Source organism: Poecile atricapillus, chromosome 11, assembly GCF_030490865.1.
Source record: "Poecile atricapillus isolate bPoeAtr1 chromosome 11, bPoeAtr1.hap1, whole genome shotgun sequence".
Lineage (NCBI taxonomy): Eukaryota > Metazoa > Chordata > Aves > Passeriformes > Paridae > Poecile > Poecile atricapillus.
Genome location: NC_081259.1, coordinates 570,943 through 590,969, shown reverse-complemented (window position 1 = coordinate 590,969; position 20,027 = coordinate 570,943). Strand labels below are relative to the sequence as shown.

Genomic DNA, 20,027 nt, shown 5'->3' with positions numbered 1-20,027 from the left:
ATTCAACAAGAGCCACATGGAGCCACTCCAGGCTGTGTGCATGAAAAAAGGGAGTTTGAATTATTGGAAAAACCAATTTGCCTTTACGGAGAGAGATTTTCAGTGCCTCTCAATTATAGACTTATAAATCCTAAATGTAATTCATAGCAGCTACGAGGCAGCAGAGGGAAGGTGACGTGTCATCAGTCACTGGGAGGGGAGCTCTGGCGTGCTGCAGAGCTGTCAGGCCTGGGGAACATCATCCTCGGTGAGCCCCCGGGCAGCATCCAGGCTGGTGTCGGCCAGGAGCTCGTCCAGGACACGGTTTGGAGGTGGGGATGTCCTGCCTTGCTGGGATGGATGGATGGATGGATGATGGATGATGGATGGATGATGGATGGATGGATGATGGATGGATGGATGGATGGATGATGGATGGATGGATGATGGATGATGGATGGATGGATGGATGATGGATGGATGATGGATGGATGGATGGATGGATGGATGGATGATGGATGATGGATGGATGGATGATGGATGATGGATGATGGATGATGGATGATGGATGGATGATGGATGGATGGATGGATGGATGGATGGATGGATGATGGATGGATGGATGATGGATGGATGGATGGATGGATGATGGATGGATGGATGATGGATGGATGATGGATGGATGGATGGATGATGGATGATGGATGATGGATGGATGGATGATGGATGGATGGATGGATGGATGGATGGATGGATGGATGGATGGATGGATGATGGATGGATGGATGGATGGATGATGGATGATGGATGGATGGATGGATGATGGATGGATGATGGATGGATGATGGATGATGGATGGATGATGGATGGATGGATGGATGGATGGATGATGGATGGATGATGGATGATGGATGGATGATGGATGGATGATGGATGGATGGATGATGGATGGATGGATGGATGGATGGATGGATGGATGGATGGATGGATGATGGATGATGGATGATGGATGGATGATGGATGGATGGATGGATGGATGGATGGATGGATGATGGATGATGGATGATGGATGGATGATGGATGGATGGATGGATGGATGGATGGATGGATGGATGGATGGATGGATGATGGATGATGGATGATGGATGGATGATGGATGGATGGATGGATCCATGGATGGATGGATGGATCCATGGATTGAGGGACTTGCTGTGCTGGGGGAGCTGAGGCTCAGCACCTTTCAGGGCTCTCCCAGCCCTGCCCAGGGAACAGCTGTGCAGCATCAGGCTGCAGGGACAGCCCCTGGGGAGCACATCTCACCAGAGCAGGCTCTGCTCTCTTCCCAGCCACATCCTGCTTCTTGCTGCTGATGCTGGAGCTGTGCCTGTGCCTGGAGAGCTGGGCTGGGTAAGCTCAGGGCAAAGCACAGAGTAACTTTTCCAAAGCCCTTGGAAGCTGTCAGGAAAACTCATCAAACAGGAGATAAAACCTCCCCAGATGCTGCTGGGAGCCCGGTAAGTGCTCCTGGCACAGGTTCCTGATTCTTAACGGATTTTAAAATGGGCTCAACTGCTGTCCCACTGCAGACTTCCCTAAATGAGGACATCAGTGGCTGGAGTTCGGTGGTGGGGAGCTGCAGAGAGCTTTCTGCATACGCCAGCATGACAGAGGTTTGAACACCTGCGGAGGATTAAGACGAGACTCCATAATCTGGAGTTGAAGGCTCCGTGGGTCCCTTCATTAGGAACTTTCCTCCTCAAGAGCTTTATAAATTTCTGGATCAAACTGCCCAGATAAGTCTTGAAGACAGAAATTACTGTGTCAGCAAGGAGGAAGGATTAGAGATAACAGGGAATTAATACTGAAATGCATATGCTATAAATATAACAGGATTACACTGGAGTTATGTAAAAGCCCTTTTCCTTCCTCCGAGCCTCCTCGGGTGGGCAGGGCTCTGCTGGCCAGGTGGGTCACCCATGGTTCCCAGAGCATCTTCTTCTCTTAACAGGACAAGGGGACGGCTTCAAACTGGCAGTGTTCAATGGGATTTGGGGCAGGAATTGTTCCCTGGCAGGGTGGGCAGCCCTGGCACAGTGCCCAGAGCAGCTGGGGCTGCCCCTGGATCCCTGGAATGTCCCAGGCCAGGCTGGACACTGGGGCTGGGACACCCTGGGACAGGGGAAGGTGTCCCTGCCATGGCTGGGTGGTCTCTAAGGTCCCTGCCCACCCCAGTCCCCTCAGGCCGGGCTCTCAGGTCTCCTCTCTCCTGCCCCACCGGCCACAGCAGGCACAGGGAGCCCTGTCCTGTCCCTCCCTGGGCAGTGCAGGCAGCGCAGCCCTCGGAGCTCTGTCCTCATGGATTTCTGGGCTGTTTATTCCCTGCCTGGAAAGGAATATTCTCAGGCCTATTTTTGTCCATTTCCTCCTCATTCCAGGGCTTAACAGGGGCTCAGGCTCACTGTGAGGGCTGAGAGCTGTCAGTCAGGGGGGCTTGGCCCTGCCTGCAGAGCCAACATTAACTTTGTCCGAGGATGATAAATCCCCAGCTCGTACAGCACGATGCTGCGCTTGGAAAATGAGGCATTTAAACCACAATATTGCAGTCAAATTGCTGGTGAAAATCTCTTCATGTTGGCAGTGGAGCTGGAGGGTCTTTGATCTCTCCCAGCTCAGATGTTGCTGCCAAAGAGACTTAAGCTTAAACTTCACTTTGTAAAATAGACTTTTTTTGACGGTTTCCTTTAAAAAAATAATCTCCTCCTAAGCTCAGGGAGCAGGGACGAGTGGGCAGCCCACGAGGAGATTTCCAACCCAAATATCGCAGGAAGGAGCCACTGAGCTATTGCTCCTGTAAATCCTGGGCTGAATCTGGGGGGACAGTGGCACTGGAGCCCAGGAGTGCAAATACTGTGGTGGGGACAGGGGATGGCACTGGGGATGGGACAGGGACAGGGACAGGGACAGGGGGACAGGGACAGGGACAGGGACAGGGACAGGGACAGGGACAGGGACGGGGGGACAGGGACAGGGGGACAGGGACAGGGACAGGGACAGGGACAGGGACAGGGACAGGGACAGGGACAGGGACAGGGGGACAGGGACAGGGACAGGGACAGGGACAGGGACAGGGGATGGCACTGGGGATGGGACAAGGACAGGGACGGGGGGACAGGGACAGGGACAGGGACAGGGACAGGGACAGGGACAGGGACAGGGAATGGGACAGGGAATGGGACAGGGAATGGGACAAGGGATGGCACAGAGGATGGCACAGGGGATGGGACAGGGAGTGGCACAGAGGATAGCACAGGGGATGGCACAGAGGATGGCACAGAGGATGGCACAGAGGATGGCACAGAGGATGGCACAGGGGATGGGACAGGGAGTGGCACTGGAGGTGGCACAGGGGATGGGACAGGGAATGGCACAGGGGATGACACAGGGGATGGCACAGAGGATGGCACAGGGGATGGGACAGGGGATGGGACAGGGGATGACACAGGGGATGGCACAGAGGATGGCACAGGGGATGGGACAGAGGATGGCACAGGGGGTGGCACAGGGGGTGGCACAGGGGATGGCACAGGGGATGGCACAGGGGATGGGACAGGGGATGGCACAGGGAGTGGCACAGGGGATGGGACAGGGGATGGCACAGAGGATGGCACAGGGGATGGGACAGGGGATGGCACAGAGGATGGGACAGGGAATGGCACAGGGGATGGCACAGGGAATGGCACAGAGGATGGGACAGGGGATGGGACAGGGGATGGCACAGAGGATGGGACAGGGAATGGCACAGAGGATGGCACAGGGGATGGCACAGGGGATGGCACAGGGGATGGCACAGAGTATGGCACAGGGGATGGGACAGGGGATGGCACAGAGGATGGGACAGGGAATGGCACAGAGGATGGCACAGGGGGTGGCACAGGGGGTGGCACAGGGGATGGCACAGGGGATGGCACAGGGGATGGGACAGGGGATGGGACAGGGGATGGCACAGAGGATGGCACAGGGGATGGGACAGGGGATGGCACAGAGGATGGCACAGGGGATGGCACAGGGAGTGGCACAGGGGGTGGCACAGGGGGTGGCTGTGCTGGCTGTGCTGGCCCTGTGGAGGTGGCAGGTCCGGGTGACTGGGTGGGGCTCGGGCACTGGGAAGTGAAAACATTTCGGGGTGTTTGGTTTGGTGCTGTGCCACACCTGCCTGACAGCACGGAGAGAAACATCCCTGGCACGTGGGGAAGGCTTTGGGAAGTGGCAGTGGCACCAAGCTCTGCAGCCAAGGCCTGGGGACAGAGCCAGGCTCGTGCTGCACAGCGCTGCTGTCGCTGCCCCAGAGAGTTCTCGGGAAGCTCCTGCCTGAACTGAGCCCTTTGTTCATTTTCAGATGAGCTGCCATTTTTAAATCCCTCTCTTTTTCTTTTTTTTTTTTTTTCATTTATTTTTCTATCTGTGGATGACCCTAATTTTGGCTGAGAAGCTTAGAAAAGCAAAGAATGCAAGGTTACTTTAATCTTCTTAAAGTTTAGAAGTCCCCTGGGACGTGTTTGACAGTGTTTGACAGCTCTGAGGGTGCCCACCGGCCCGCAGAGCTCCGGTTCTGCTCTGCAGCACATCGGGCAAGGCTCTCGCAGGAGCTGGTGCCAAATTCCATCATCCTGCAGGTGCACCCTGTGGATCTCCCCAGAGGCTGCGGGTGGTGGGCACTGGTGGGCACTGGGAGGGGCTGGGACACCGGGCTGGCAGCAGCGGCTGCAGGGCAGGGGCCAGGTGGGTCCCACATGGAGTTTGCTGAGCTCTGTTGAGAAGCTGAGGATGTTGGGAGCCTGGCACGGGCATTCCCATCACCCGCATCACACTGGTGCGTTTGGCACTGGGAAATGCCAGCGGGATCTCCCTGCGGCTCCTGGAGCGCCCCAGGTCCCGTCCTGCCCGCCGGGATCCGCGGCAGGGACAGCGCCCAGACACGTCCTGCCCGGGGCTCCGCTGCCTCCTCCAAGGCCCGGACGATCCGAGGCAGAACCGCTGAATCCCCGACTGCTTTGGAGACCTTAAATCTCCTCCCATCCCACCCCAGCCATGGCAGGGACACCTCCCATTGTCCCAGGGACACCTCCCACTGTCCCAGGCTGCTCCAAACCCATCCAGCCTGGCCCTGGGCACTGCCAGGGATCCAGGGGCAGCCCCAGCTGCTCTGGGAATCCCAGCCCAGCCCCTCCCCACCCTCCCAGAGAACAATTCCTGCCCAATTCCCCATCCAGCCCTGTCTGTCACTAGAGTTCATGATGAAGAGTTCCTCCCTGGCACCTTCAGATGCTGAAGGTCCTTGGCAGGTGTTGGATTGGGAGCAAGCCCGCAGTGCCAGCCTGGCTCGTGGCATCGCAGCGAGTGCCAGAGGCTGCCCGTGGTCTCCCCACCAGCCTGGGCACCCCCGAAGGCTGACCTCAAAAACCGTCAGACACACAGGAGTCTCGTTTTATAAGAACATGTAAAGATCCAAACATGGAATATTTAAGCCGGTGTTATGCAATGGGAGCTCTTTTAAGTCGTGATTTGTAAAGGCAGTTCAGATAATTTCCTGAAAGACATTCTGCTAATGATTAATTTAGAATATGTTTAATTCAAGTTAGAGAGATCAAAGAGGGAGCATTTTCCCTGTAATGCCATCCGTGGTTTCACACTTTCACCAGATTCCAGGCACTGGGGGGTGTCTGGTTTGTCCTTCCCTGCAATTCCCCTGTGAAAGTCGCAGAGGAGAGCGTTCTGCGGGCTCCGTGCTGGTTTGGGGCAGGGGGAGGGAGAGGAGCCTGGAGCACATCCCTGGGAGGTGCGGAGGGACAGGATGCTGGGGCTGTGGAGTCAGCCCGTCCCCTCCCGCAGCGGTGGCTCCCGGTGGCTCTGACAGTCCTGGGGGCTGGCTGGGGATGATTTCCGAGCATCCGTGGATCCCTGCAGGGCTGGGCCAGGAGCGGGGCTGCTCGGCCGGGCTCCAGCAGCGGCTCCCAAGCCCCGGGGCTCGCTCCAGGAGTTGTTGCTGTGCTGTGTCCAGGGGAGAGAGGCGAAGCTGGGCTGGGGCTGGAGCAAAGGAGGCTCAGGGGGGCCCTTCTCGGTGTCTGCAGCGCCCTGAGAGCAGGAGGGACCCCCGAGAAGGGCCGGGCTCTGCTCCCAGGGAACAGGGACAGAGAGGAGATGGCCTCAGGCTGGGCCAGGGAAGGGTCAGGTCGGATATTGACAAAACTTCCCGGTACAAAGGTTTGTCCAGTCCTGGCACGGCTGCCAAGGGCAATCCCCATCCCTGGAGGGGTTGAAAGCCGTGTGGATGTGGCACTTGGGGACAAGGATTGGTGGTGTCCTTGGCAGTGCTGAGGGATGGTTGGACTCGATGGTCCTGGAGGGCTTTTCCACCCTCAGTTTCTGTGAATTACCTCGGCCGGGCTGCGAGCTCGGGCTCCACCAGGGCCCTCCCCGGGGCCCTGCGGAGCCGGGGACGGGACGAGCTGTCCCCGGGCAGGACTCGCTGTCCCCGGGAAGGACACACTGTCCCCGGGCAGGACTCACTGTCCCCGGGCAGGACACGCTGTCCCCGGGAAGGACACACTGTCCCCGGGCAGGACTCACTGTCCCCGGGCAGGACACGCTGTCCCCGGGAAGGACACACTGTCCCCGGGCAGGACTCACTGTCCCCGGGCAGGACACGCTGTCCCCGGGAAGGACACACTGTCCCCGGGCAGGACTCACTGTCCCCGGGCAGGACACGCTGTCCCCGGGCAGGACTCACTGTCCCCGGGCAGGACTCACTGTCCCCGGGCAGGACTCACTGTCCCCGGGCAGGACACGCTGTCCCCGGGCAGGACTCGCTGTCCCCGGGCAGGACACGCTGTCCCCGGGCCCGGCTCTCCTCGGGCAGGACTCGCTCTCTCCCCGGGCACGGTGTGCACCCGGGACCGGCACAGCCCCAGCCGGGACCCGCAGCGCACTCCCCGTGCTGCCAGCCCGGGGAAAAACCTCCTGATGCAAGGTACAAACACGATCCTCTCCCCGGGAGCGGGCTGGTGCTGTCCCGCACTCCTTGTGCTGCCAGCCCGGGGAAAAGCCTCCTCATCCATGGCACAAACACGATCCTCTCCCCGGGAGGGGCTGGTGCCGTCCCGCGGGGTTCCCGCAGCGCAGCCTGTGCGCTCTGAGCGCTGTTTGATGGGATAATGCGCTCGTTTGATCAGATAAAGGCGCGTTCCGTGTATTTGTCAGGAAGCGATGGATCGGCGGTGTTTGTGGGGAGGAGGAGGCAGCTCGGTGTCAGGAGCAGCCTTTGATCGCGGGGATGCGGCAGGAGCCGGGCTCAGCCGCTCCTCTCCGAGCGCTGCGAACCTCTCGGCGGTCCCGGCGCTGGGAGAAGCCGAGTGCTAAAGCGTTAATGGATCATTTGTAAAGCGTTAATGGATCATTTGTAAAGCGTTAATGGGTCATTTGTAAAGCAGCAGGGGCTTTGCAGCCCCCAGGGGAAGGGGGCAGTTTTGGGGGTGTGGAGGCCGAATCTCTCCATGAGAGCAGCCCGGGGACAGGCGGGATGAGGAGCCACACAAACCGACCTTGGTTTAGCAACCGGCTGGGTTTGGATGAGGAAAGAGGCCGATATGAAGCAGATCCTGCAGGTGGGATAATGCTTTTTATCAGGCCATGTTCTCCTCTGTACAGCTGGCTCAGGTGTGGCACCTCCTCCCGGGGAGCTATCGGGACATTCCCCGCTAGGCCTGGGGGCTTTTGTCCCTTCTCATGGGGCATGTGTGACTCAGCTGTCCCTCAGGTGGGATGGGAGATGGTTCTGGAGCTGAAAACGTCCCACAGGGAGCTGTGGTGTCACCTCCCAAGCTCCGGAGCCCTCACACACGCGTCCCCCCGAGCTCTGCCCCACCGCCCCTGCGCTGCAGCTGAGTCTCTTTGTCCTGCAGAGAGATGCCAAGGGCCAGTACCTGTTCGACCTTCTCTGCCACCACCTGAACCTGCTGGAGAAGGATTACTTCGGCATCCGCTTTGTGGACCCCGACAAGCAAAGGGTGAGAGAGAGCCCCTCCTGCCCGGGCTGGGGGAGCGGGGCTCAGCCTGGCCCTCGTGCTGAAAATCCTCCCGAGCGTGAGGCAGAGAATCAGGTTTGGGCTCTTCCCCAGCAGCTCTGCCCTGCCCTGCTGCTGGGCCGGGGGCTCTGGGTGCTCCTGACAGGGCGTTCCTTTGCCCAGGGGATGGGGAATGGCCCCCTGAGCCCGCAGGGGACCCGGGGAGGGGTCTGGGATGTGCCCCAGCCCTGGCAGCAGCAGCCCCGGTGCCGCAGGTCGGGATGTGCTCCCGGGGGCTCTCCCGGGGCGGGGCTGAGGCATCCCGGAGTTTGCAGAGTGAGAGAAATGTGATGCTGTCGTGAAGAGAGGAGCGAGGTCCCCTGGCAGCGGGACCATCCCTAGCACGATTCACACTTTAACACCGAGATTGGACATTTGGCAGCTCTGTGCCGAGGATCCAAGCGCTCGGCTGTTTCCCCGGGCGATGGAGAGTGAGCCAGGCAGAGCCAGGCAGGACCCTGCAGCAGGGAAACTGAGGCACTGCCCAGCTGGGCTCCCCCCAGGGCTGCACCCTCCCATTCCTGGGCCAAAGAGGCTTGTGCAGAACGAGCTGTGCCCGTGTCCCTGCCCTTAGAGCCCTGAGGCTGGGCTCGAGAATCACTGGGGGCTGGCAGGCACAGCCGGTGTCCGGTGTTGTGCTCCCCACCCATCAACACAAGGCTCGGAACAGGCGATTCCTGCTCCAGGCTCCTGATGCTGAGCCACCGAGCTGCTCCCTCCTGCTCCCCGCAGCTCCCTTCCAGCGCCTCTAACCGAGGCTCAGGTGGCTTTTCTGACCCAGAGCAGAACCCTCCTCTTCCTCATCCTCCCCGCCTTACCAAGTCACGGCTGCCAGGCTGTAATTACCTTTAATCACCTTCTTTTCCTTTCAGCACTGGCTGGAGTTTACCAAGTCGGTTGTGAAGCAGATGCGGGGTGAGTGTTGCAGGTGCTCTGTGCTCCTTCCATTGCTGATGGATTCCCATTTTCTCCAGCCTGCCCCCTCTCCCGGCCCCTCTGCCAGGAGCAGCTTCCCCCAGGAGCACTTCTGGTGGCTCCAGAGCAGGATTGTCCCCACGAGCCCCAGGGCAGCCGCAGGCAGCACAGGGCACCAGCCTGCACGGAGAGCAGGGCAGGAATGATGGGGAAAGTGACACCGGGAGCGGGAGGTGGCTCGGGTGGCAGGGAAACGCTTCCCCACAGCTTTATCAGCAGGGAAACGCTTCCCCACAGCTTTACCAGGGACATCTGCTCCTGCCACGGGCGCTGCCCTGAGGAGCGCCTGCCCCTCTTTCCCGAGGGCAGTTTGGGGGAACGAGGCAGGTGAGACCCTGAGCGGGGCCTGAGTGGAGCGGGGCGGTTCAGGGGTGAAGGGACAAGCCCTGTCCTTTGGTGACACGGTGTCCCCGCTCTCTGCAGCCCAGCCTCCCTTCACCATGTGCTTCCGTGTCAAGTTTTACCCCACGGACCCCGCGGCGCTGAAGGAGGAGATCACCAGGTGAGCAGGGATCCTGCGAGGGGAGCAGCCAGCCCCAGCAGCGGGGGCTTGGCGGGGACAGAGCACACGGAGCAGTTTTGTTTCACAGTCAGGACAGAGCAGCAGCCACTGGCATTTCCCAGCCGGCCCAGATGCTCTGGGACTGTTCCTGCTGTGGGGAGGAGCACGGGAGTCTCCTCTGTGCTGAGGCAGCGCCTGGAGCTGCTGTGCTCGGTGGGGAGCACAGGCTGAGGGGCTCAGCCCTGGCACAGGTGCCCAGAGCAGCTGGGGCTGCCCCTGGATCCCTGGCAGTGCCCAAGGCCAGGCTGGACACTGGGGCTGGAGCAGCTGGGACAGGGGAAGGTGTCGCTGCCATGGCTGGGGTGGCACTGGAGGGGCTCTAAGGCCCTTTCCTGCCTGAACCATCCCTGGGCTCTGTGATTAAAGCCCCTGGCTTGGTCCTTGGCTGCAGGCAGCTCCGAGCCCAGGTTCCAGGGTGGAGCACTCTGAGCATGGCCCCGGCTCTGTAACACAACCGCTGCTGCTCAGACTCCTCCAGTTCAGCCGCAGCCCTCCCTGCCCGAGCACGTCCCCAGCCCGGGGTGTCCTCACTGTGCTGGGCTGTCGGGAGGGGTTGGAGTGTCCCCGGTCCCCTGAGATTCCCTGGCAGCATCCAGCCGTGTCCCTCTGACGTCAGGAGCGAGGAGCAGAGCTGACAGCACAGCCTCTCTCAGTTCTATCTTTAGGGGCTCTTCACGCTGCTCTTCCTGCCGGGAGGAAGGACACGAGGAGCCCGCACAGAGCCACCAAAGCAGCAGCTTTGGACAATGAACCGTGGCTGTGGATCTGCAGCATCCACAGGGCAGCCGGGCTGGAGCCACCAGCAAAGGGTTCCGAGCTGGAACCTTCTGGGGGACGGGCTGAGAGCCCCTCTGGGACCTTCCACGAGACCTGAGGGGGCTCTGGGCAGGAGGGCAAATGGCACCCACTGTCAGGCCGAGGGCAAATGGCACCCACTGCCAGGGCAGGGAGAGATGGGACATGGGGAAGAAATTCTCTGTCAGGGTGGTGAGACCCAGCAGCCTGCTCCAGCGTGTCCCTGCCCATGGAACACAGAGAAGGATTTCCTCCCAAAACCTGACCTGGCTCTGCCTTCTGTCACCCCCCACAGGTCCAGGCTGAGCTGCCCCTGCTTGCTGCCCTTCGAGGTGTGCCTGCAGCTGCAGCTGGAACCCAGGCTTAAAATTCACTTTTCTCTGGGCTGAGTCCAATTTAATACCAAGATTTCTCTTTAATGTATTTTATCTGTGAAAATTAATGGTTTACCTCATCATAAACTCAGATTTGAGCAATGAGGCGTGACCGAGGACTGCAGAGTGCAAGTCTGGTTATTTAAATTCATTTCTGAGCACTCCATTTTGCTCCTTCACTCCATGACTTATGTTTTACCAGCTAAAGGTTTTCCCAAATGCCACATGACGCAGCCCAAAATGTGACTTAGGTTTAAATTTATTGGAACATGTAATTTTTCCGACATAGTTTGTCCTTTAACTGTGCACAGGATGGGGAGCAGAGCAGGCAGCTCACCCTGGGTGATGCAGTGCTGGTCACAGCGACCTGTGGACATACACCAAGACCTAGAAGGACACAGAAAGTTTGGGAAAGAGAAAATCACGTTATGGGGAAGCTGAACATGCAGGGGAAATGCAGCAGGCACCGGTGGGCTCTAGATCACGAGATCCCCCTCAGAGCATCGGGCACCTCGGCTGGGCTGGGGGAAGGAACACGATGGGTGTCCAGGTGATGGAGATCTGCAGCAGCCCTCGGGTCAGGAGCTGCCCCGGAGCAGGCACGGTGTACCTGGAGCACCATGGCTGGAAAGGGGCTGGGGTGTGTGCATGGGAGCCCCAGTCCTGGCCAGGAACAGCCTGCAGAGTGCCAGCTTTGGTAAATGGGCTGCTGGGAGAGAGATGTCAGCGCTGGCGGCAGATATTCCACGTCTGAACGGGCTGTTGGGGTGGTTTAAACTGTCCCTAGTAAAGAGACTCTCCTCCTGTGCCCAGGTACTTGGTGTTCCTGCAGATCAAGAGGGATCTGTACCACGGGCGGCTCCTGTGCAAGACGTCGGACGCGGCGTTGCTGGCTGCCTACATCCTGCAGGGTGAGCCTCTGACACGGCACAGATCGGCTTTTCCTGCCCAGGAGCTGCACTGACTGCAGCCCCTGCACCTGCAGCACCTGCAGCACCCCCAGGGCTGTGCTGGGCGAGGCTGGGGACAGGCTGTCACCTGCACAGGGGACACGGTGTCCCCAGGAGCAGCCCCTGGGCTCAGCCAGCCCTGCCCTCCTGCCTGTTCCCCCTCCTGCTCCTCAGCTGGGGGAATCGGTGTCCTTGGGGCGGTGAGTGTCCCCAGACAGGAATGAACCGCATGCAGGGAGTGTCTGACAAGTGATCCCGGGCAGAGGGAAGCGCGGCGGGGTCGGAGCAGCGCTCCGGGCTCCGGGTATGGGGATGCGCTCTGTGCTCTGCTCCTGCTGCTCTTCCCGACTGCATCTGTCTCCCACCAGCTGAGATCGGTGACTACGACCCAGGGAAGCACCCGGAGGGCTACAGCTCCAAGTTCCAGTTCTTCCCCAAACACTCGGAGAAGCTGGAGAGGAAAATCGCGGAGATCCACAAGTCGGAGCTGAGGTACGGGAGCTGCTGTGATGCTCAGAGCACTTCTGTCCCTGTCTGGGATCCTCACTCAGCAGCCCCCGTGTTCTTTTTTCCCTCTTTTCCCCTCCTGCAGTGGGCAGACACCAGCTACTTCAGAGCTGAATTTCCTCAGGAAAGCCCAGACTCTGGAGACTTACGGGGTTGACCCACACCCCTGCAAGGTAAAACAGTTCCTAAACCCATTCCTTGGGCTGCTGCTGGGGTTGGATTCCTGTCTGTGGCCAGTGAAGAATCCCTGAGGTGCCAGGGACTGTCCCAGGTGCATTTGTCACCTGCCAGTGGCTCTGGGGCTCAGCCAGCCTCGTTCAGCCCCAGCCCCATCCCTGGCCCGAGGGCCCGAGGGGAGTGGGGAGGGCTCTGAAACCCTCCCGGGGTGTCAGGGAAGCTGTGGGGAAGCGGTTCCAGTGCCAGGGTGGTTGATCCCCTCCTGCAGAAGCAGGACTTTGGAGACAAGAGCGAGGTCAGTGGCATGGCATTAATCTGCCCGGGACAGTCCATCCCTCTGCCCTGCCCAGCCCATAATCCAGTTTGCTGCTGGAAATGCTCTTTATTGACTGAGGATGTCACTGCATGCGGCTCTCTGGCCCCTGGTAATCCCATCACATGCAGATGGCTGTGGGACACAAAGCAGACAGAAAATTCTCCTCTGGGGCAGTGCCTGTGCTGGGGCTTTTCCCCGGGGCTTTTCCCTGAGTTGTGCCACACGAACCCACAGCTGCAGTAAATTGGGGGTGGTTCCCGTTTATGGGAGTTTCTGAGTGCCCAAGAGGTTGCTTTGCTCTGAATTCCCTCTAAAGCAGTGGTCTTGCCAGCAGCCACCCATGTGTGACCTTTGCTGCTGGAGTCAGGTAATTGCCATCCTTTTACTCCAAGAACCTCTTGAACATACCCGAGTTACACTAATTAATGTTCTTATAACAGCTCAGGACAAACACACACACTCGTGTGTCTGTCAGCAGAATTCTGCCTAATTCATCAAGAGCTGCCTTAATTATGCTTAAAGGATCTGGAAACCAAAGTTTAATGAAGCTGATTCTGTTCTCTCTTCTCCAGTGGATTGTGGAGAAGTTTGGATGAGGGGTTGTTCCCTCTCAGCCATCCTCAGTTCAGTGTCCCGTCACTCAATCCTGCCTGCAGGTCTCATGGCACTCTTCTCCCCGAAAAACAAACACAGGGAAAGATCTTCCTTTGTTCAGCAGGGCTCACCTGAGCCCTGGGCTGTCCTTGGTCCTTGTTTTGTATGTAAATCCCTGCAGGAACGTGTGTGTGTTTGTGTGTTTGTGTGTTTGTGTGTGTGAGAACAACAGGGGCCCCTCTGTTCTCAGGATGGACAGAACTTCTGCCATGGCCAGAGAGAACCTTGGAATGGTTCTGATTGGAAAAGCCCTCAAAGACCATCAAATCCAACCATTCCCCAGCACTGCCAAAGGCACCACTGGCCATGTCCCCAAGTGCCACATCCACACACTTACTGAGCCCAAGGCTGTTCCCATTCAGCACCCCGGGCCCTCCCAAGCCTCTGCATCCAGGGGAACACATCCTCCTGCCCAGTCTGCTTCCCTTCCCAGCGCTTTTCCCAGCCTTGGGAAGGAGCCAAAGCCCTGTGGGGCAGACACACAGGAATGTCCCTCCTGTGCCAGCCTGTGCCAGGGGCTGTGGCATCCCTGGGGGGGACTTTGGGCTTCCCCCCTCGCCTGTGCAGGTGTTGGGCTGTGGGTCAGCACTCTCTGCCTTTGACAGCTGAGATGGATTTGTGTTCTGAGCATCTGCTGGCCCAAAAACACACGGGAAGAACGCAGCCACTGCTGTCCCAGAGCTGTTTCACCTTTGGACAGTCCCAACCCCGCTTTTCCCTGTGCTCAGTGCAGTCACCAACCCCTCCCCTGGAGTCCCTCGGCTGGGCTGAAGTGCTGGCACTGATTCCTGGCTTTGGGCTGGCTCACTGCCACCCAGGGCACCGCCTGGGCACGGCTCCGAGGGAGGGAAGTACAGCTGGGGGCTCTCGTGTTCTGGGTTAATTGCTATATATAAAATATATACATATTTAGGACTTGGACATCAGTGATCCTTGTGGGTCCCTTCTGACTCAGGATATTCTGTGATAATATAATAAATAACCATATTAAACTGTGTATATCATAGTAATTACATATGCCAAATAAATAGTGTATATCTATATAATAACTATAGATGTTTACAGGGAGTAGTATAGTTACAATTCATGCTACATGAATGTACATTAATTGTAACAGTTCTAACACGGTATTACATTAGTAGCATCAATTCTACAGATGTCAACAGGAGGTTTAGCACAGAGGATGATAACAGGTAACTGTGGCAGCAGCCCGGGGCTGAGGGCACAGGTGACATCCCAGCTGTGCTCATGGCCAGCAGCTGCACGAGCTCTGCTTGCCTTGCAGGACGTGTCCGGCAACGCCGCCTTCCTGGCCTTCACCCCCTTCGGCTTCGTGGTTCTGCAGGGAAACAAGAGAGTTCACTTCATCAAGTGGTGAGTTCATTTCATCAAGTGGTGAGTTCATTTCATCAAGTGGTGAGTTCCCTTCATCAGGAGCTGAGCTCACTTCAGGTGCTGAGCTCCCCCCGCAGGGGATTTGTCCCATGAAACTTCATCATCCCCACCTCAGCCACATCCCAAACCCCAGCCCCTGTCAGCTGTTCTGGGTCACTGCAGGATGTGCAGCCTTGGCCGGTGTGTCCCTGGCAGATGGCACTGCCACCGGCCGGTGTCCCTGGCACTCCGTGTCCCCCGCTGAGCCTCAGCTTCACCCCGGGCTGGCCCCACTCCAGCCACGGGTTTGTGAGCCAGGGTTTGTTTCTCAGCACCCTGTGCCACCTCCTGCCGTGCACACCAGGCTCTGGCAGCTGCTGGGGGCTGGCTGGGCTGGATGGGCTCTGTACAGCCCCACCTGCACAACCCCACCTGTACAACCCCACCTGTACAGCTCTACCTGAACAACCCCACCTGTACAGCTCTACCTGAACAACCCCACCTGTACAGCTCTACCTGTACAGCCCCACCTGCACAGCTCTACCTGTACAGCTCTACCTGCACAGCCCCACCTGCACAGCCCCACCTTGCACAGCCCCACCTGCACAGCCCCACCTGTACAGCTCTACCTGTACAGCCCCACCTGTACAGCCCCACCTGCACAGTCCCACCTGTACAGCCCCACCTGCACAGTCCCACCTGCACAGCCCCACCTGCACAGTCCCACCTGTACAGCCCCACCTGCACAGCCCCACCTGTACAGCTCTACCTGCACAGCCCCACCTGCACAACCCCACCTGTACAACCCCACCTGTACAGCCCCACCTTGCACAGCCCCACCTGCACAACCCCACCTGTACAACCCCACCTTGCACAGTCCCACCTGCACAACCCCACCTGGCTGTCCTTGTCCCCCCAGGAACGAGGTGACCAAGATGAAGTTCGAAGGGAAGACTTTCTATCTGTACGTAAGTCAGAAGGAGGTGAGTGCTCCCCCTTCCCGTCCTGGGCACAGCGCGGTCCTTCCTCCTGCGGCTTCTCTGGGGACGTGGCAGCAGCGGGGCAGGGACATGGGGACAGCAGCTGCAGCTCCGTGCCGGGGCTGGGGTCACCTCCCTCCACAGACCCCTGGCTGCAGCTGGCTCCCACAGGAGCCGTCAGTGGGGGTTTTTCCAAGCTGTGTTCCTGCCTGTTCCCCAAGGCCGGGAGCAGAGCGGCCACTGGAGCTCATCTGCCCATCCCTCATGCCGGGTGCTGCCCCAGGCTGATCCCTGCATCCCAAACGGCTCCAGAGCAGGATCTGTCCGTGCCAGTGAGCTCCAGCTCTGGCTACTCCATTCTTTGGCTGTGAAAGCACCGCTCCCTGCTCTCCCCCGACTCCCTGTCTTTCTCCTTCAGGAGAAGAAAATCGTTCTCACCTATTTTGCGCCGACACCAGAAGCCTGCAAACACCTCTGGAAGTGTGGGATCGAGAACCAGGCTTTCTACAAGTAAGTGCCGCTTTGTGGGGTGTCCTGCAGCCCCTGGGGGTTGGTGCCCGCCTGTGGGGTCGGTCACTGGCCGTGTCACCTCGTCCCAGTGGCCCTGGCAGAGCCACCAGCCACCAAAAGCGCCGGTGCCCCTGGATGGGGGTCCCTCCTTTCCCAGCCCCTCTGTGCTCATCCCTCCTCAGCAAACTTCCATCAGGAAATTATAACTAATTATTTGGGATGAAGCCTGGAATGCAAAGCAGCACCATCCTGTTCATGCCACACTTAACCCAGGCCGCTTTGTGCTTCATAATGAGTTTTATTTCAATCAGCAAGCTGTGAGACAGAGCATGCGATGCATTCCCACCGGGAATTCTGCAATCAGCAGCCGCAATCAGCAGGTTTCACTCCTCATTACATGAACATGAAATGAAATTGCCGTATTGCTTTACAAATCTCTCGGTGATTGCGATGGCAGTGAATCACTCCGGGGTGTGAAGGCAGGGGCTGGGCTGGGGGATCGGGGGATCGGGGGATCGGGGGATCGGGGGATCGGGGGATCGGGGGGTCGGGGGGTCGGGCGGTGCCTCTGGGCAGCTCCACCCGCCCTGGCGAGTGTCCCCCTGGCCAGCAGGGCCCGAGTGTGTCACCGTGCCGTTCCCACGGCAGCTCCCAGGCCCCCGGAGAGCATCAGTGGTGTCTCAGCCCCGGAGGAGCGGTGGCCCTGCCCCGGGCAGCGGCTCCATCCCGGGCACGCTGCTGATGCAGGGATGAGCTGTGCTGTCCCCCGGCCAGCGCCACCCACCGCTGCCAGCGGCGGGGACATTCCTGGGGACATCGCACAGCTCCAGGGCTCTGTCAGCCGGCCTCGCTGCCTCCCAGTGCCTCCCAGCACAGCAGGACTCTCACACTGCTGCTGTTGCAGGTTGGAGAAGTCGAGCCAGGTGCGGACGGTGTCCAGCAGCAACCTGTTCTTCAAGGGCAGCCGCTTCCGATACAGGTAAATGGTGCAGCAGGAGCAGCGCTGGCTGTTACCTGTGAGCTCCTCTGGGGAGCACTGAGGGGCTGCAGCAGCCCAGGGACGCCCCAGGCTCTTCCAGAGACCCCCCAATGCAGCACTGACCCCAGCAGGCCCCCTCTGCTGCTGTCTCTGTGTCACAGAGGCCACCCCTGTCCCCAGCCCCACAGGAGAGGTTTTGGAGGGACAGGAGTGGAGGGTGGGAGAGGATCTGGGGGTTGAGAACCGTGAGGTGTGACACAAACCACCACTCTCCCTAAATTCCTGCACTGAGCTGCTGGAGCAAGAGGCTGGACGTGGGACCTGCTGTGTGCAGGATGAGACAGCCCAGAGTGTCCCCAGCACTGAGGAGCACAGTGCTGGCACCCTCCTGCCTGCCACGGGACATGGGAGGACCTGGATGCTCGTGTGGTGTCCACCTCAGCTGAGGGGAGGTGACCCCCTGTGTCCCCCTGCCACAAGAAGCAGCGAACTGTGGTGGCAGAGGTGTCAGCCCAGCCTCCCGAGCTCCTCCACCGCCCCCGTGCCCCTGGAGAAAACACCTCAGCTTTGCTCTGGAGCTGTGTGGGGAGGGCCCAGGCTGTGCCCGTGGCTGCCAGGGCTGTGCTCCCGTCCCCACCTCTGCTGCTCTTGTCCCCCTGCAGCGGCCGCGTCGCCAAGGAGGTGATGGAGTCCAGCGCCAAGATCAAGAGGGAGCCCCCCGAGATTCACCGGTGAGAGCCTGGCAGCAGCTCCAGGGGAGGGACCCGGGCTGGGACAGTGGCTCGGGCACTGCCACATGGCCAGGGCACCACTGTGGGGCCAGGGCATAACTGTGGGGCCAGGACACTGCCACATGGCCCAGGGCACTGCCACATGGCCAGGGCACTGCCACATGGCCAGGGCACCACTGTGGGGCCAGGACACTGCCACATGGCCCAGGGCACCACTGTGGGGCCAGGGCATAACTGTGGGGCCAGGACACTGCCACACAACCTGGGCACTGCCACATGGCCCAGGCACTGCCACACAACCCGGACACTGCCACACAACCTGGGCACTGCCACATGGCCAGGGCATAACTGTGGGGCCAGGACACTGCCACATGGCCCAGGGCACTGCCACATGGCCCAGGGCACTGCCACATGGCCAGGGCACTGCCACATGGCCAGGGCACTGCCACATGGCCAGGACACTGCCACATGGCCCAGGGCACTGCCACATGGCCCAGGCACTGCCACACAACCCGGACACTGCCACATGGCCCAGACACTGCCACATGGCCAGGGCACTGCCACATGGCCCAGGCACTGCCACACAACCCGGGCACTGCCACACAACCCGGACACTGCCATGTGCCTGCAGCGCTGGCTCTGTCCCAGCCCTGATCCTGTCCCCTCTCCTGTCCCCAGGGCCGGGCTGGTGCCGAGCCGGAGCTGCCCCTCCATCACGCACGGGCCCCGGCTGAGCAGCGTGCCCCGCACCCGGCGGAGAGCCGTCCACATCTCCATCATGGAAGGTAGGACATGGGGAACCCTGCCGGACACACCGGGGACGGGAACGCACACACGGACACACGGACACAGACACAGACACACGGACACACGGACACAGACACACGGACACAGACACACAGACACGGACACACAGCCATGGACACACAGACACGGACACAGACACAGACACACAGCCATGGACACACAGACACGGACACAGACACACGGACACACAGACACACGGACACAGCCATGGACACACAGCCATGGACACACAGACACAGACACACAGACACAGCCATGGACACACAGCCATGGACACAGACACAGACACACAGACACAGCCATGGACACACAGGTACACAGGTGTGCACACACAGACACAGGTACACAGACACACACACAGACACACCTGTACACACAATGTGCACACTCATGCACACACAGGTGTGCACACACAGACACAGGTACACAGACACACACAGACACACACAGAGACACACCTGTACACACAATGTGCGCACACACACACACACACACACACACGTGTCCAGCTGAGGTCACAGCCCCAGTTTCTTGCCCTCAGGAACGCTGGTGTCTCACCAGGCTGGGGCTGTGTCAGAGTAGGATGCAGAGGGAAGAAGGTCTGGCAAAAGGAGAACACTGGGAGCAGCTGTGGAGCTGCCCCACAGGGCTGGGGACACGCTGGGGGCTGTGGCTGTGCTGTGCCTGGTGGCTTCTACCTGCTGGTGACAGCAGTGTCCAACTCCCTGTGACACGGCTGTTCCCTGCCCCTGGATGGGCTCCGGGGCCAACCCCGCCCCAGGACAGTCACCCCAATCCTGGTCCCAGTCCCAGAATGTGGGCAGGGACAGGGACAGGGGCAGGGACAGGGACAGGGGCAGGGACAGGGACAGGGACAGGGACAGGGACAGGGACAGGGACAGGGACAGGGACAGGGGCTGTCTGCCCCAAGGGTTGGGGTTTAATTCCACCAAGGGATCCCAGCCGTGGTGTCAGTGCCAGTTCTGGGGATGGAGGCAGACAGGGTCACCTCTGCCACCCAGCTACATGTGACAGTCTGTCCCCCTCGTGCCGCTGGGAAGCAGCCAGAGCATGAAATCACCTCCCACCATAAATCACCCCGAGCTGGTACCACCCCTTTGCTTTTCCTCACTCTCACTTCAGCTCGGTCCTGTGGGAATGCGGGTGCCCAAAATAGTGCTGACCCCAGGGGCCAGCAGCAGAGCCACTCTGAGCAGTGCCACTCACAGCAGTGACA

At 59.6% G+C, this 20,027-nt stretch overlaps 1 protein-coding gene across 1 annotated transcript in view; it reads left to right on the top strand.

The window, feature by feature from the left end:
- The window catches only part of FRMD5 (FERM domain containing 5), a 67,947-nt gene that overhangs the window by 44,452 nt on the left and 3,468 nt on the right, over positions 1-20,027 (top strand). Inside the window, exons 2-13 of the mRNA XM_058846492.1 lie at positions 7,938-8,042; positions 8,972-9,014; positions 9,498-9,576; positions 11,619-11,716; positions 12,124-12,247; positions 12,348-12,435; positions 14,695-14,783; positions 15,703-15,766; positions 16,182-16,273; positions 17,178-17,252; positions 17,915-17,983; positions 18,662-18,768. Of these exons, the coding sequence (XP_058702475.1) occupies positions 7,938-8,042; positions 8,972-9,014; positions 9,498-9,576; positions 11,619-11,716; positions 12,124-12,247; positions 12,348-12,435; positions 14,695-14,783; positions 15,703-15,766; positions 16,182-16,273; positions 17,178-17,252; positions 17,915-17,983; positions 18,662-18,768 (1,033 nt within the window). The remainder of the gene's footprint in view (positions 1-7,937; positions 8,043-8,971; positions 9,015-9,497; positions 9,577-11,618; positions 11,717-12,123; positions 12,248-12,347; positions 12,436-14,694; positions 14,784-15,702; positions 15,767-16,181; positions 16,274-17,177; positions 17,253-17,914; positions 17,984-18,661; positions 18,769-20,027) is intronic.